At 58.4% G+C, this 13,150-nt stretch overlaps 2 protein-coding genes across 2 annotated transcripts; both read right to left on the bottom strand.

The window, feature by feature from the left end:
• Nucleotides 1-324: 324 nt before the first annotated feature.
• On the bottom strand, nucleotides 325-5,140 carry Gp6 (glycoprotein VI platelet). The gene is made up of 8 exons (XM_090322988.1): nucleotides 4,829-5,140; nucleotides 4,303-4,338; nucleotides 3,952-4,209; nucleotides 3,058-3,345; nucleotides 2,505-2,558; nucleotides 2,126-2,176; nucleotides 1,173-1,361; nucleotides 325-593 (listed from the first exon to the last, which is right to left on the bottom strand). The coding sequence occupies exons 1-8, from the start codon at nucleotides 4,860-4,862 to the stop codon at nucleotides 358-360; spliced, it is 1,146 nt and encodes a 381-aa protein (XP_090179114.1). The 5' UTR covers nucleotides 4,863-5,140; the 3' UTR covers nucleotides 325-357.
• Nucleotides 5,141-5,835: 695 nt separating this feature from the next.
• Rdh13 (retinol dehydrogenase 13) lies at nucleotides 5,836-11,459 on the bottom strand. Its single transcript, XM_090322960.1, has 7 exons — nucleotides 11,291-11,459; nucleotides 10,275-10,393; nucleotides 9,148-9,303; nucleotides 8,170-8,274; nucleotides 7,518-7,730; nucleotides 6,743-6,844; nucleotides 5,836-6,328 (listed from the first exon to the last, which is right to left on the bottom strand). The coding sequence occupies exons 1-7, from the start codon at nucleotides 11,353-11,355 to the stop codon at nucleotides 6,084-6,086; spliced, it is 1,005 nt and encodes a 334-aa protein (XP_090179086.1). The 5' UTR covers nucleotides 11,356-11,459; the 3' UTR covers nucleotides 5,836-6,083.
• Between the last annotated feature and the right edge of the window lie 1,691 nt (nucleotides 11,460-13,150).

The raw sequence follows: 13,150 nt of genomic DNA, 5'->3' as shown, positions 1-13,150 counted from the left end.
TTTTTTGCCAGTCCTGGGGCTTGAACTCAGGGCCTGGGCACTGTCCTTGAGCTTTCTCAAGGCTACTTGAGCCACTTGAGCCACAGCACCATTTCTGGCTTTTCCTGTGTATGTGAAACTGAGGAATCAAACCCGTCTTCATGCATGCCAGGTAAGCACTCTACCACTAGGCCAAAATCCCAGCCCATCCCCTTAATTTTTAACTCAAAGGGGGCCTCCCTTAGACAGTCAGGGGACACTGAGGAAGGGCCCTGCCGGCCTCCTTACCCTGAAGCCCTTTACCTCCACTCACGCCCACTCTTCATGCCACCTCCCACCCCCCCCATGGCCCCTCGTGGTTCTGATAATTCCTGCACTCTACTGGTGGTATCTCTGTTTCTGGACACGTGACCCCTCCCCGTCCTGACAGCCGTGGGGTCTGGGGGTCTTCGGGAGTGATGGGAGGGGTCTCTGCACAGCTCTGACTCTGTGGGGCAGGGGTTTCTTCCGGCTGTACCAGTCTTCTGCCAGAAACCCTGCCAGGAGCACCAGAATCACCACGCCAAAACCTATCCGGAGCAGGTTCCCCTCCGCATAGCCCTGCTGGGCGGGACCTGGCAGAAGGAGGGGCGGGAGCAGAGGGCTGGCAAAGGCCTTGCCGGGCCACATCTGGCTTCTCACCGCTGGAGAAGCCTCCTGAGCTGAGAGGCCTATCTCCTTCCTGGAGGGCCCTGCCTCCCCTACCAAGGCCAGCACTGGGCCAGCCCCTTCTCAGCACCCCACCTCCCAGGCCCCCTCGGCCTTGGGGAGAGAGACTGTCTTCCTGTGACTCTTGGGAAGTCCTGGCTTACCTACCCTATCCTTGCCCAATTTTGGACTCTTTTTTGCCAGTCCTGGGGCTTGAACTCAGGGCCTGGACACCATCACTGAGCTTCTTTTGCTCAAGGCTGGTGCTCTACCACTTGAGCCACAGCACCACTTCTGGCTTTCTCTGTGTATGTGGCACTGAGGGCTTCATGCATGCTAGGCGAGTACTCTACCACTAAGCCACATTCCTGGCCTAATTTTGGACTCTTCTGCCTCCCCTTCTAACGTCATGACTACCGGAACCCCAGAAGACAGAGCTCCTGGCCTGGTACCAGAAAAGGACTCTGCCCTGAGTAGACATGGAGGCCGAGAGGGGAAGCCCTTACCGCGTGGAGGGCTGGAGTCTTCAGGAGATACAGCGAGATCTGTAGGCATCTCTAGGAATCCAAAAAGATGAGGTGTGAGCTCCCGGAAGCACTCTCCTCCTTTCCGGAAGTGAACACTCGTGCCTGCAGGCGGCACGCCAGGGCTGCGGAGGACAGTGTGGCTACAGAGTCGGGTGCTTAGGTCTGACCCTGTCTTAGGGGACAGAAGACACAGGACATGGAAGGAATGACAAGAGTGGAAGCCTGGGGAGCCAGGAGTCTTGAGAGGCTCTGAGTGGCCGGGCCCCACTGAGTGTCATGTGTTGGGTACAGGCAGGTGGCACACAGGCCAGTCTCCATTCTGAGGGAACACAGAAGACTCTGGGAACTAGGAGAGGAAAGAACCTTCTGAGGTCAGGAACCGAAAGGCGCCCAGGGCAGTGGGACCTAGTAGACAAATGGAAGCCAGCCTCAGGGCTCCATCTTGCAGGGCTAGCCGAGGCTCCACACAGAAACGGGACTACACGCGTGCAGGGAGAGCTGGCGCTTCCTCCAGAGGCAATGTGCAGGGATGGACGAAGGTCTTCCATCAGACCTTGCCATCTGCCATCTTGGAAATGACCACCCTACCCAGAATCCCCCTGTGCACTGGCTTCAGTCCCACCTCCTGCTCAGCCTCTACCTTCAGAGCCAGCATCCTGGGACAGGGCTAGAGGCCCCATGGAGGGGACTAAAACCACACAACCTATGGGCCGGGAGTGTGGCCTGAAGACCCGGTTTGATTCCTCGGTACCACAGACATAGAAAAAAATCCAGAGATGGTGCCGTGGCTCAAACGATTGAGCTCTAGCCTTGAGAAAGCCCAAGGACAGTGCTCAGGCCCTGAGTTCAAGCCAGGACTGGCAAAAAAATAAAAGCACACAGCCCTACCAGCACACGCCTTTCTGCCACACTTTAAGCATCCAGTCACTTACCAGTTGTGGAGGCTTCTGTCATGGGTGAGATAATTGAGTTCCTGGTGGCTTCTGTGATTATTAAAGAAGTATTGTCAGTTCTTTCCAAAAATTTCTACTGTCCAGTCCCTCCTGATATCTGGGCTCCCTAAACCTTCTTTCTCTGATAGACTACTGCCCGTCGTGAGACAAATTCAAAAGGACCCGAGACTAAGCCTCCATCTCTCCGTGTCTGGACATTAGAGCAGTTGTGAGTTGTGGACACAGAGTTCTCTCCTCTGGGGAGATTGGAATGCTGTTACGGACGTTTGAAAATGTTAAGTGTTCAAGAAATGTAGGCAGACAGGAGAGAGAAGGATTCTGTGTTCTGGGCTCGGAGGTGCACACATCCTAAACTCACCGGTGGTGAAGAGCCGGGGTTGAATGGGCAGCTGCCCTGGGGTCAAGGGGGGTCCTGAAAAGTCAAGATAAGAAAGCAGTGTGAGTTCTGCTGGCTGTGGGACCTGGAAAAACCATCCAACATTCCAGATTCCTGACTCAGGTTCCTCATAGAAAGAATGGGTATGGAGAAACTCCATGGCATGGAAAGCCTTGAAATAAGAGAACGTGGGGAATAAAAATAAATAAATAAAAAAGAGCCAGGCCGGCGGCTCACGCCTGTAATCCGAGCTACTCAGAAGGTTGAGATCTGAGGATCAAGGTTCAAAGCCAGCCCAGGCACAAAAGGACCTGAGCCTCTTATCTTCAATTAACCTCTAGAAAAATGGGAAGTGGAGCTTGGCTCAAGTGGTAGAGAAAGCTCAAGCAACAGAACTGGAAAAATCAATCAGCCCATCCAACGCATTAACAGGGGGGCAGGAAGACTGGGGAAAGACCCAGATTTTACTTCGGTGTGATCCGACTTCCACAGTTGTGGCTCTCTGGGGTGCTGAGGCAGGGTCTGCGGCCCTCACCTGTGACGGTGAGGGTCAGGGGCTGGCTGGGAGATGACCACCCGTACGGCTTATTGCTGAAGAAGCCGTAGCAGCGGTAGGCCCCGCTGTGGGCTGCGGTGGCGGCTGTGATGGGGAAGTCGGCCTCGTCCGATCTCATGGTCACCTCGTAGGGCCCCGAGTCCCCCTCCTTGGATAGTGCGAATTGGTCAAAGCTGTATTGCGCCTGGCACTGCAGGACCACATTCCCTCCTGCGGACACCCAGGGCCCCGGATGAGCCGACAGTGAGGGGGGCTTGGTGTAAACGCCTGGGGAAGAGAAGGGTGGAGATGCCCCTTACCTCACTGCCCAGTTCAGGAATTTTCCGGCTTCCCCTCCCTTCCAGAACCCCCACCACCAAGTCACCCCTCCCTCCGGGATCACCACCCCCACCCCCAGAGTGGCTGAGGGGGCGGGGCCGGGCTCCCAGCCAGGGACTGAGACTGTTGGGTTTGGCTTGTTTGCCGGTCCTAGTGTTTGAGCTCAGGGCCTGGGCGCTGTCCCTGAGCCATTTTGCACAAGACTAGTGCTCTACCCCTTGAGCCACAGCTCCACTTCAACTGTTTTTGCTGGTTCACTGGAGGTAAGAGTCTCATGGACTTCAGTGCCCAGGCTGGCTTTGAACCGCAATCCTCAGATCTCAGCCTCCTGAGTAGCTAGGATTGCGGGTGTGAGCCACAGCCCCCAGCTCCCCCTCTACCTGGCAGCTGACAAAGGGGGATGGCTGGCCGAGAGGAGACATGTCAAGTGTTTAGCACAGTGCCCAGCACGGGGGAGCACGGCGATGACAGTGGCAGCTGGGAAGGGAAGCGAAGCCTGGCCCGGGAGGCAGAGCTGCACCCTCCACAGCCAGGCTGTGCCCTCCCTGCAGTCACCCGTGGCAATCAGCTCCAGCATGGCGCTGGGCGGGGACCAGATGCTGCCGTTCTGGTAGGAGCAGCGGTAGCGTCCCGCGTGCCTTTCCTTCATGATGGGGATGGAGAGCGAGTCCTGGTCCTGATACATCGTAGTCCCCAGTTTCTCCAGGCGGTACAAGTCCACGCGTGGAGGGCCCTGGCACTGGATGGTCACCAAGCTGCCCAGGGGCACCAATGAGCTGGGCAAGGCCCGCAAGACAGGCGTGGGGAGCGGGCCTGGAAGGCACATGCAGACAGAGGTCACCCCTCAACCACGGAGGCCTCTCCTGGGGTCCTACCTCCCACCGGGGGCCGGGGAGGAAAACTCACCACTCTGTGTCTCGGTCGGATGCTGGAGGCACAGTACTGAGGGAAGAGGAGAACGGGCGAGGTGAGGAGACACTGGCTTGGCCCCGACCCCTCTCCACAGGCATTGTGGGGTCACCCAACCTGTGCAAGCCTGCGCAAGGGCCATGAATGACAAGACAGAACAGCCAAAGACACACTACCTGGGACCGGGAGCCTGACCTAGTGGCAGAGTGCTCGCCTGGCATGCACCAAGGCCCGGGTTCCCTTCCTCGGTACCATGTACATAGAAGTGGTGCTGTGGCCCAAGTGGTAGAGCTCTAGCCTTGAGAAAGCCCAAGGAGAGCACTCAAGCCCTGAGTTCAAGGCCCAGGACTGGCAAAAAAAAAAAATCAAACGCCACATACCATCGCCTTGGGCCCCATATTTCGCACACAAAACACGACCAGGTCTCCACCGTCCCTGCTTCGCCTGAACTTACCATGGAAGCCATCTTTTCAACCCTTGGTGGGGCACACGGGCCCAGCCTGCAGCGTGTCCGGGAACTTACCAAGGCAGAGGAGGGCTGCTGGAGCTGGGAACATGGCTGCTCGGCCTGTCCTGAGCACTGCGGCGAAGGAGGCAGGGAGAGTGGGGGCCTGGAGAGGAGGGCAGGATGCGGTGGGGGGGGAGACTGCCCTCCTTCCTCCACTGGCTTTTCCTGAGACTAATCACGCTGAGCCTGTCCCCTGGGCAGGAAGACATGCACAGAGACCCCAAGGGGTGCCACTTATCTCCTCTGGGCAGCCTGCTGTCCTGTCCCCCTACAGACTCCCCACAGCCACAAGGGAAACGAGCCCTCCCTCCACGCCTCGCAGAATGGCTGTGGTCACGTTTCAAATTGGAAAATGAACGTTGACAAGAATGTGGGGACACTGGGTGCCTCCTGGCCCTGCTGGGAACCCCCATCTGAGCCGCGCTGGGGGAGCACATAAAGTGACAGTGGGGTTTGTTTTGTTTCCTGGGGCTTGAACTCAGGGCCTGGGTGCTGTCCTTGGGCTTTCTCAAGGCTAGCATGCTATCGCTTGAGCCACAGCGCCACTTCCAGCTCTTTCTGCGTACATGGTAGCAAGGAATGGGGCCCAGGGCTTCGTGCATGCTAGGCGAGCGCTCTACCACCAGGCCACCTTCCCAGCCCCCTCCCCACCCCGCCCGTGACAGTTTCTGAAAGAGCCCACAGCTGTCCCTCCTCCACTCGTGCAGAAAAAAAGTAACACTCAGGACTCAAAGGCATGTGGGGCTTTTATTGCTAAAAACTGAGTTGAGATTAAAGCGTCCACAGGAACCGGAGGGGAGCGGAGGGAAGTGGCGATGGCTGCCTCCCAGGCCCTGGGCCGTGTGGTGTGCTACCAGGCCAGGTCACCCTGTCCCCCGGGGCGCGACAGCAGGTCTGGGCACCAACACACAGGGACAAGCACCCTTTACCCAGCACACAGCAAGTTCACGGAGCACCTTCTGCAGAGCCCAGGTCCAGGCAGTTCAGAGGCCCCTCAGGAAGGTCCACCCCTGGGGCACCCCTGACCCCACCCGCGAGGGGCTTCCTCCCCTCCAGATGGCCCACGCACCCGCGGGCAACAGGCCTCACACCAGCCAGCGGGTGTCCACCTGCAGTCCAGGCCCCTGCAGCCCTGAAGGAGAGCCGACATTGCCCGGAGGACGAGCGGGCGGTGGCCTGCTTCTCACCAGGCCTCAAGCGCTTGGCCAGCAGCGCCCCCGGGAGGAAGACAGCGGCACTGCTGCCAGCCTGGCCTGGGGCAGAGGCACCGTTACCTGGACAGGACCTGTCCCCTCACGGGGGACCCAAGGGACACATCCAAGCCCACCAAGCGGGCACTTTCAGCCCAAAGCCGCCGAGCCACTTCGTCATCTTCGGCCTCAGGGGCTGGCGCCTTCTCTCTGAACCCATCGAAATATTTCCCAGAAACGCCCTCCAGCTCCTCTGCCACGGCCAGATACGTGCTGGGCTGCGCCGCCAGTTGGGGGCTCTTGAACAGCAGCCAGAAGAAAGGCCCTGTACCAGCACACGGGCACCGAGTGCACACAAGCTCTACCCTCGAGGCCCGGGCCTGGAGGCCCATCGGCCACAGGAGAGTCCCATCTGACTGAGCCTGTCAGCTGGGTCCTCTTCTGGTCCTGGCTGTGCAGATGAGGAAACTGAGGCTCCAAATAGGGAAGGCCTGGGCACTCAGGAGGTGGGAGATGGAGGACTGCAAGTTCCAGGCCAGCCTGGGCTCTGTGGCGAGCCTGACTCGGTAAATAAACAGACGAGCATACAGAGCAAGTCTGGGGCCAGGGGAGTGACCGTGGACACCCTGTGACAGGAGGACTCCCAGGGGAGGGGACAAGGACGGTCTCTCAGGGTGGTGAGGGTGGGTCCTGGGCCCCGGCTGAGCGCAGGGGCTGAGGGGACTGTGCAGGGACTCACCAAGCATGGAGCTGGAGAAGGCAGACTTGTGCAGGCCTGTGTGTCGGCCCAGCTCTGTCCTGGCCACACCAGGGTGCAGGGCATTGGCAGTCACACCGGTACCTGGGGAAATACAGAGTGGGGGCTGAAAGGCGAGCGGATGGCAGGCCCACCCTGGGGAGGCTCCGGGGTCTTCCCTGTGCTACGCCGTCACCCACACCCGCATCTGTGCCTTCCTTCCTTCTGGAACCCGTGTCCAGTGGCTTCCTCTTATGAGACAGCTGGGCTGGACTGCAGCCCCACCCAGCACGGCTGCCCTGGACACTGCAGACCGGTGCAAGACAGAACGCTCAGCTGCACACCCCGATTCATGCTAGTCACAGGAGCATCCTCTCCCACATCCAGCTCTCATAATCATGTCCGCAGACATTGGAGCGTGAGCCCTAGGGACCAAAATCTCTCCCAGGAGAGGGCCACTGGCATAGGACACCAGAGACTCAGAAGCCAGTCCATGAGAGGCCTAGTGAAGGCCAATCATTAAAACGATAATTAATTAGTGATGCCTGCCTCAGGCACAGAAGTGGACATATGGTGTGATTAGTGATGCCTGCCTGGGACACACAGGAGGGCGTGTGGTGTGATTAGTGATGCCTGCCTGGGGCACAGGAAAGGCGTGTGATGTGAGAGCCATCCCTTTGACCACACCATCTGGAGCTACTGCCTGTCTTAGCAGCCCAGGGTCCCAGAAGAGAGGTCCCAGGAGGAGGAAGGCCAGCGAGACGGGCACTGCACGCACCTTGCAGCCGCCGGCTCAGCTCCTTGGTGAAGAGGACCACAGCCAGCTTGCTCTGGCAGTAAGCTTCTTTGGTGTTATATTTCCTCTTCTGCCAATTCAGGTCATCAAAGTCTATGTGCCCGGCGACGTGGGCCAGGGAGGAGAGGTTGATGATGCGGGAGGGGGCCGAGGCCCTCAGCTTCTCCGTCAGCAGGTTGGTTAGGAGAAAGTGACCTGCACAACCAAGCCCCATTCAGTTCTCCTGCCCCCTGCCCCAGTAACATGCAGGCAGGCTGCTTCTCCGAGTCCACCAGAAGGCCTAAAAACTCACTTTCAGCACACAGTTCAGCCCAACCTCTGCATCTGGAGACTGACTGCCCATCTCAGATTCACCTCGCCTTGGAAACATTAAGTAAAGGCCTGCACGGGTAAGGCGCAAGAGCAGGCCAGCTCTCACCACACTCAGGCCCCTGCGGGGTTCCAGAGGCCTGCCAGGCGTGTCCCGCTCTATGCAAATGCTCTCACCTAAGTCATGTGAGCACCCACCGGCTTTGGTGCCCAGACGAGGGCCCCCCTCCTCCTGAGCTGCCAGCTCACCCACAGGGCCCGAGCCGGTGGAGCCAGCCTCAGCCCAGGCCAACCAGGGCCTCTCAGTCCTAGGCCCAGAACTCACCGAGATGGTTGACACCAAACTGCATCTCGAAGCCGTCCTCGGTGGTCCAGTGTGGGCAGCGCATCACGGCGGCGTTGTTAATGAGAATGTCCACACGCTCCTCCTCTGGAAGACGGTGAGGACAGAGGCCCTGACCGCCCAGCTAATCCTATCAGGACTCCCCCGTCCCCTAGAAGAGAGGCCCCACCCACATACAGGACCAAGAGGAAGTGCGTGGAGGATAGGGCAGGGGCGGGGAAACTCCGTCAAGGTGTGGCCCGACTGGTTCCTGCTGGGCACCAGCTTGGTCTCAGGGCTCCGGTGATTGTCTTCTCCCTCCACGAAATCTGCCACAGCTCCCCACTTCCTTTCAATGAGGAGATGATGGGCTGCGCCCATCCTGGTGCCCAACTTTAACTTAATTACATTTTTTTTTTTAGTCCTGCCTCCAAAAAAGATCCCCTTGGGGTCAAGGTCTCAATATTTCTTTTTAGGGGAGCAAAACTGACCCCACAGACCCCTACTAGACACCCAGGGATCACTGCCACCTTCACTTTGGCCAGTCAAGGTCACAAGCTCTGGAGCTGGCCAGGCAAGGGTTCAAATCTTGGCTCTACTCTAAACTACAACTCAGGTCAGGTCACACAGCTTTCCTGTGACTAGTTTCCCTCTTTGTGAAAAAGGTAATAGCACTAGTCTTAGTAGAAATGTGTACTTATTATTCATGGAACGGGTATTTTCTAAGCACCTGTTACCAGCACTGAGTTTACAGTGTAGACAGGCAGTTGAGGGCCTGCCTCCCTAGAGTAGACATTCCAGCCAGCATGGCCAAGACACACTCAAGAACCCTCCGGTGACAGGCACTGCCAGGAGAGCCAGGGGCAGGGGTGGCCAGTGCACGCAGTGCTAGACACAGCGAGGCCAGCGTCTAGGAAGAAGGCCTGGCCTAAGTACTGGCCATCCAGACCTCAGCCCACCAAGCCAGCGCCATTCACCCACCTTCAATGACCTTCATCGCAAACTCTCGGATGGACCTAAGGGAAGCCAGGTCGAGGTATCGGGCGCTCACACGATGGTTGAGGGTCTCCCCACGAATGTCCCTGGCTGCTGCCTCACACTTGCCCAGGTCACGGCAGGCCAAAATGATCTTGCCTCCTGGAAACCGGGGACAGAGAAACACGAAGAGGAACAATCAGAGCCAGGAGCCATGTCATTCCAGCTCCTTGGGAGGCTGAGATTTGGAGGTTTGCAATTTGAGGCCAGCCCAGAAGAAAGTTCATAAGACATCAGTGCAGAGCGGGGTTGGAGCTACACAGTTCTACCATCCCAACAACGCCAGATGTATAAACAGGAGGACTGCAGTCCAAGCTGACCAGACCCAGAGAGAGGGAGGCCTTACATAAATATAACAAAAGCAACGCCTGTCATCCTAGCGACTCAGGAGGCTGAGATCTGAGGATTGCAGTTCAAAGCCAGCCCAGGCACAAAAATCCATGGGACTCTCATCTCCAATTAATCACCAGAAAACTGAAAGTGGCACTGTTGTTCAAGTGGTAGAGCGCTAACCTTGAGCTGAAGAGCTCTGGAACTTCACCCAGGCCCAGAATTCAAGTCCCACTACCAACTAACTAACTAACCAAATAACAAAAGCAAAAGGGAGCTGGGAGTGGTGGCTCACACCTATAATCCGAGCTACTCAGGAGGCTGAGATCTGAGGATCAAGGTTCAAAGCCAGCCCAGGCACTAAAGGACCTGAGACTCTTATCTCCAATTAATCTCTAGAAAACAAGAAGTGGGGCTGTGGCTCAAGGGTAGGGTGGTAGCCTTGAGCTGAAGGGCTCAGGGACAGTGCCCAGGACGAGTTCAAGCCCCATGACACCCACCCCCACACACATACACACAAAAAGCAAAGGGGGGGCTGGCAGGGAAGCTCAAGCAGTAGAGCATCTGCCTAGCAAGTGCACAGCCTTGAGTTCAAACTCTAATACTGTTCAAAAATTAAAAAACAAAACAAAAAAGGTAGAACTGCAAACATCCCTTCCCAGATTCCCGACACACAGGCCCAGATGTTCCTACGCTGATGTGCAAGCCTCACACATAGCCCCACAGAGAGGGTGGGATTTTACCTCTCCTAGCCAGTTCCAAGGCAGTCTGTTTTCCAATGCCTGTGTTGGCCCCTGTCACAATGACGGTTTTCCCAGATATGGTGGCCTTGCTGGGGCAAAGCCCGCCTGTGACATAGTCCCTGAAGGAGACAGACAGCACAGTAAGCTTTGATGTTGTTTGCTTTGTTTTGGGTTCCCCCTTCTTCCCCCACAGTACTGGGCTTTGAACTCAGGACCTCTTGCTCCTTAAGCAAGCCCATCACCCGCACGCATTTCAGTGTGTCTGTTCTAGGTTGTTTTTCAGATAGGGTCTCATACTTGTTCCTGGCCTCAGGCTATGATTCTCCAACCTCTGCCTCCTGAGTAGCTGGGCACAAGGTCATCTTTATTATTGAGGTACAGTCTCACTTTTTTTTTTTACCCTTAAACCACAATCTTCCTACTACTGCTTCCTTAGCAAGCCAAAGACCGTGAGTTCAAACCCTAGTACTATCACATTCACACACACACACACGTACACACACACACACACACACACACACACACACACACACACACACACACACACACACACACACACGAAGGTTAGGAGGGGAGAGAAGTCACTGCCCCGTCTTCCCTAGGAGGCAAGGGCCCCAGGGCTGGGTCTCTGTGCACATGAAAGCTGCTTGACTTCTGCCATCCCCCGCGAAGGGGGGCCAGGCCGTTTCTCTCATCTCGGGACCGCCAGCGATGAGGGTTCAGAGCCAGGGCAGGGCAGCCGTATTCGTCTGCATACCGTCTGTCTGCTTCCTTGCCGAGAATATTCACCACACATTTGCTAGGTGAATTCGTTGACGACCCGGGGTCCCGAAGGGAGCCGGGGCGAGAGCGCAGAGCTCGCCGGCGCCAGGCCCCGAGTTCGGGCCCCAGGACCGCCCCCGCCCCCGCCCCCGGGGCCCCGCGGGACTCAGGCCCGGCCCGGCCCCGTCCGGCCCGCGGCTGGCGGGGGCGCCGGGGCCCGGGCGGCGAGGCCCGGCGGCCGCTCCCGTGCTCACTTGAACAGCACGACGCCACCCACCGCCGCGCCCAGCGCGGACGCGGGCAGCAGGAAGCGGTTCATCCCGGAGGTGCGCGGTCGGCCCGCCGGGGCCTCTGAGGAGGAGACGCCGCCTGCGACCCCCGAGCACCGCGCGGCGGGCGCGGCGACTCCACGCGGGCTTCCGGAACCCGGCGGCAGGAGGCGGGGCCTGGCGCGCTGGGGGCGGGGCCTGGCCCGCGGGGGGCGGCGCGGTCAGGGTGACGCTCCCTCTAGGGGCGGTCCCCGGCGCATAGGATGCTGGGAAGTGTAGTTCCGGGCCTCCCGGGCAGGGCGCGCTCGGGATGACGTCACGCGCGGGCGGTCGGGGCGGCGGCCGTCGGGGTCCGCAGCTGCCGGGTGTCGGCTCGGCTGGAGCCCGGCCGCCTCCGCCCGGGCCGGGCAGGCTGGCGCTCGCCGCACTCGCCCTCGCGGGAGGCGGAGGCAGGCGGATCCCCGAGACGCCGGGCCGCGCGGCTAGACCCTGCGGATCCCCAAACGGGGGCGGGAGCCGGCGAGCCCGGCCCAGCCTCGGGCCGGGATGAAGAGAATCACGGAGCAGGCCAGGGCCAGGACTCCCAGATCCGAGGGGGAGCTGGGACGCGGACCCCGGGGTCCGAGGGGGGAGGGGAGCGGACCCCGGGTCCGAGGGGGGAGGGGGGTGGATTCCGGGGATTGAGGGGGGAGGGGGCGGACCCCGGGGTCTGAGGGGGGAGGGGGGCGGATCCCGGGGTCTCAGGGGGGAGGGGGGCGGACCCCGGGGTCCCAGGGGGGAGGGGGGTGGATCCCGGGGTCTGAGGGGGGAGGGGGCGGGCCCCGGGGTCTGAGGGGGGAGGGGGGCGGACCCCGGGGTCTCAGGGGGGAGGGCTGAAATTTGAACTGGATCTGAAGGACAAAGAATATGAATTCACACTTTAAAAATAATATAGCCTAGGGGCCGGGAGTGTGGCCTAGTGGTAGAGCGCTTGCCTAGCATGCATGAAGACCCGGGTTCGATTCCTCTGTACCACATACGTAGAAAAAAGCCAGAAGTGGTGCTGAGGCTCAAGTGGTAGAGCTCTAGCCTTGAGAAAGTCCAAGGACAGTGCTCAGGCCCTGAGCTCAAGCCCAGGACTGGCAAAATAATAATAATAATAATAATAATAATAGCCTAGGGGCTGGGAGTTTGGCCTATTGGTAGAGTGCTCGCTTAGCATGCACAAAGACCGGGGTTCGATTCTTCAGTACCACATACATAGGAAAAACCTGAAGTGGTGCTGAGGCTCAAGAGGCAGGGCCTTAACCTTGAGCAAAAAGTGTCCAAGGACAGTGCCCAAGGACAGTGCCCAGGCTCTTGAGTTCAAGCCCCAGGACTGGAAAAAACAAAAACAAACTGTATATGATGGTGTTTGCCTGTTACCTGTACTAGCCACTGGTGGACTGTGCCTGGGTCTGTCCTGAAGTGAGACCTTCCATCAAAAATAACTTGGGCTGGGCCTTTGGCCTATAATAATAATAGTAATAATAATAACTAGCAAGAGGTGTGTCTCAGTAAGAAGTCCTGTTCAACTAACATGAGAACCCAAGTTAAACCCTGTAACACAGAACAATGTGGGGAAACATACACTGGGTTCCATCCCCAACCAGAAAGGTAGGGAGGAGGGGAGAAGGAAGGAGGGAAGGAAGGAAGATGTGTGTAAACAGGTCTATCCCAGGCTGGCTGTCCAGCGAGCGTGCTCATTAAGACTGATAAGATCTCAGCTAGCAGGTGGGCAGGGTGGAAATCTCTAGTGATTCCCAGGGTTGGCAAGGCCAGGGAACTCCCTAAGGTGGGTGTGACAGTTAATACCGAGCTCCTCAC

Source organism: Megascapheus bottae, chromosome 31, assembly GCF_031878675.1.
Source record: "Megascapheus bottae isolate mThoBot1 chromosome 31, mThoBot2.hap1, whole genome shotgun sequence".
Lineage (NCBI taxonomy): Eukaryota > Metazoa > Chordata > Mammalia > Rodentia > Geomyidae > Megascapheus > Megascapheus bottae.
This window is presented reverse-complemented; position numbering and strand designations above follow the sequence as displayed.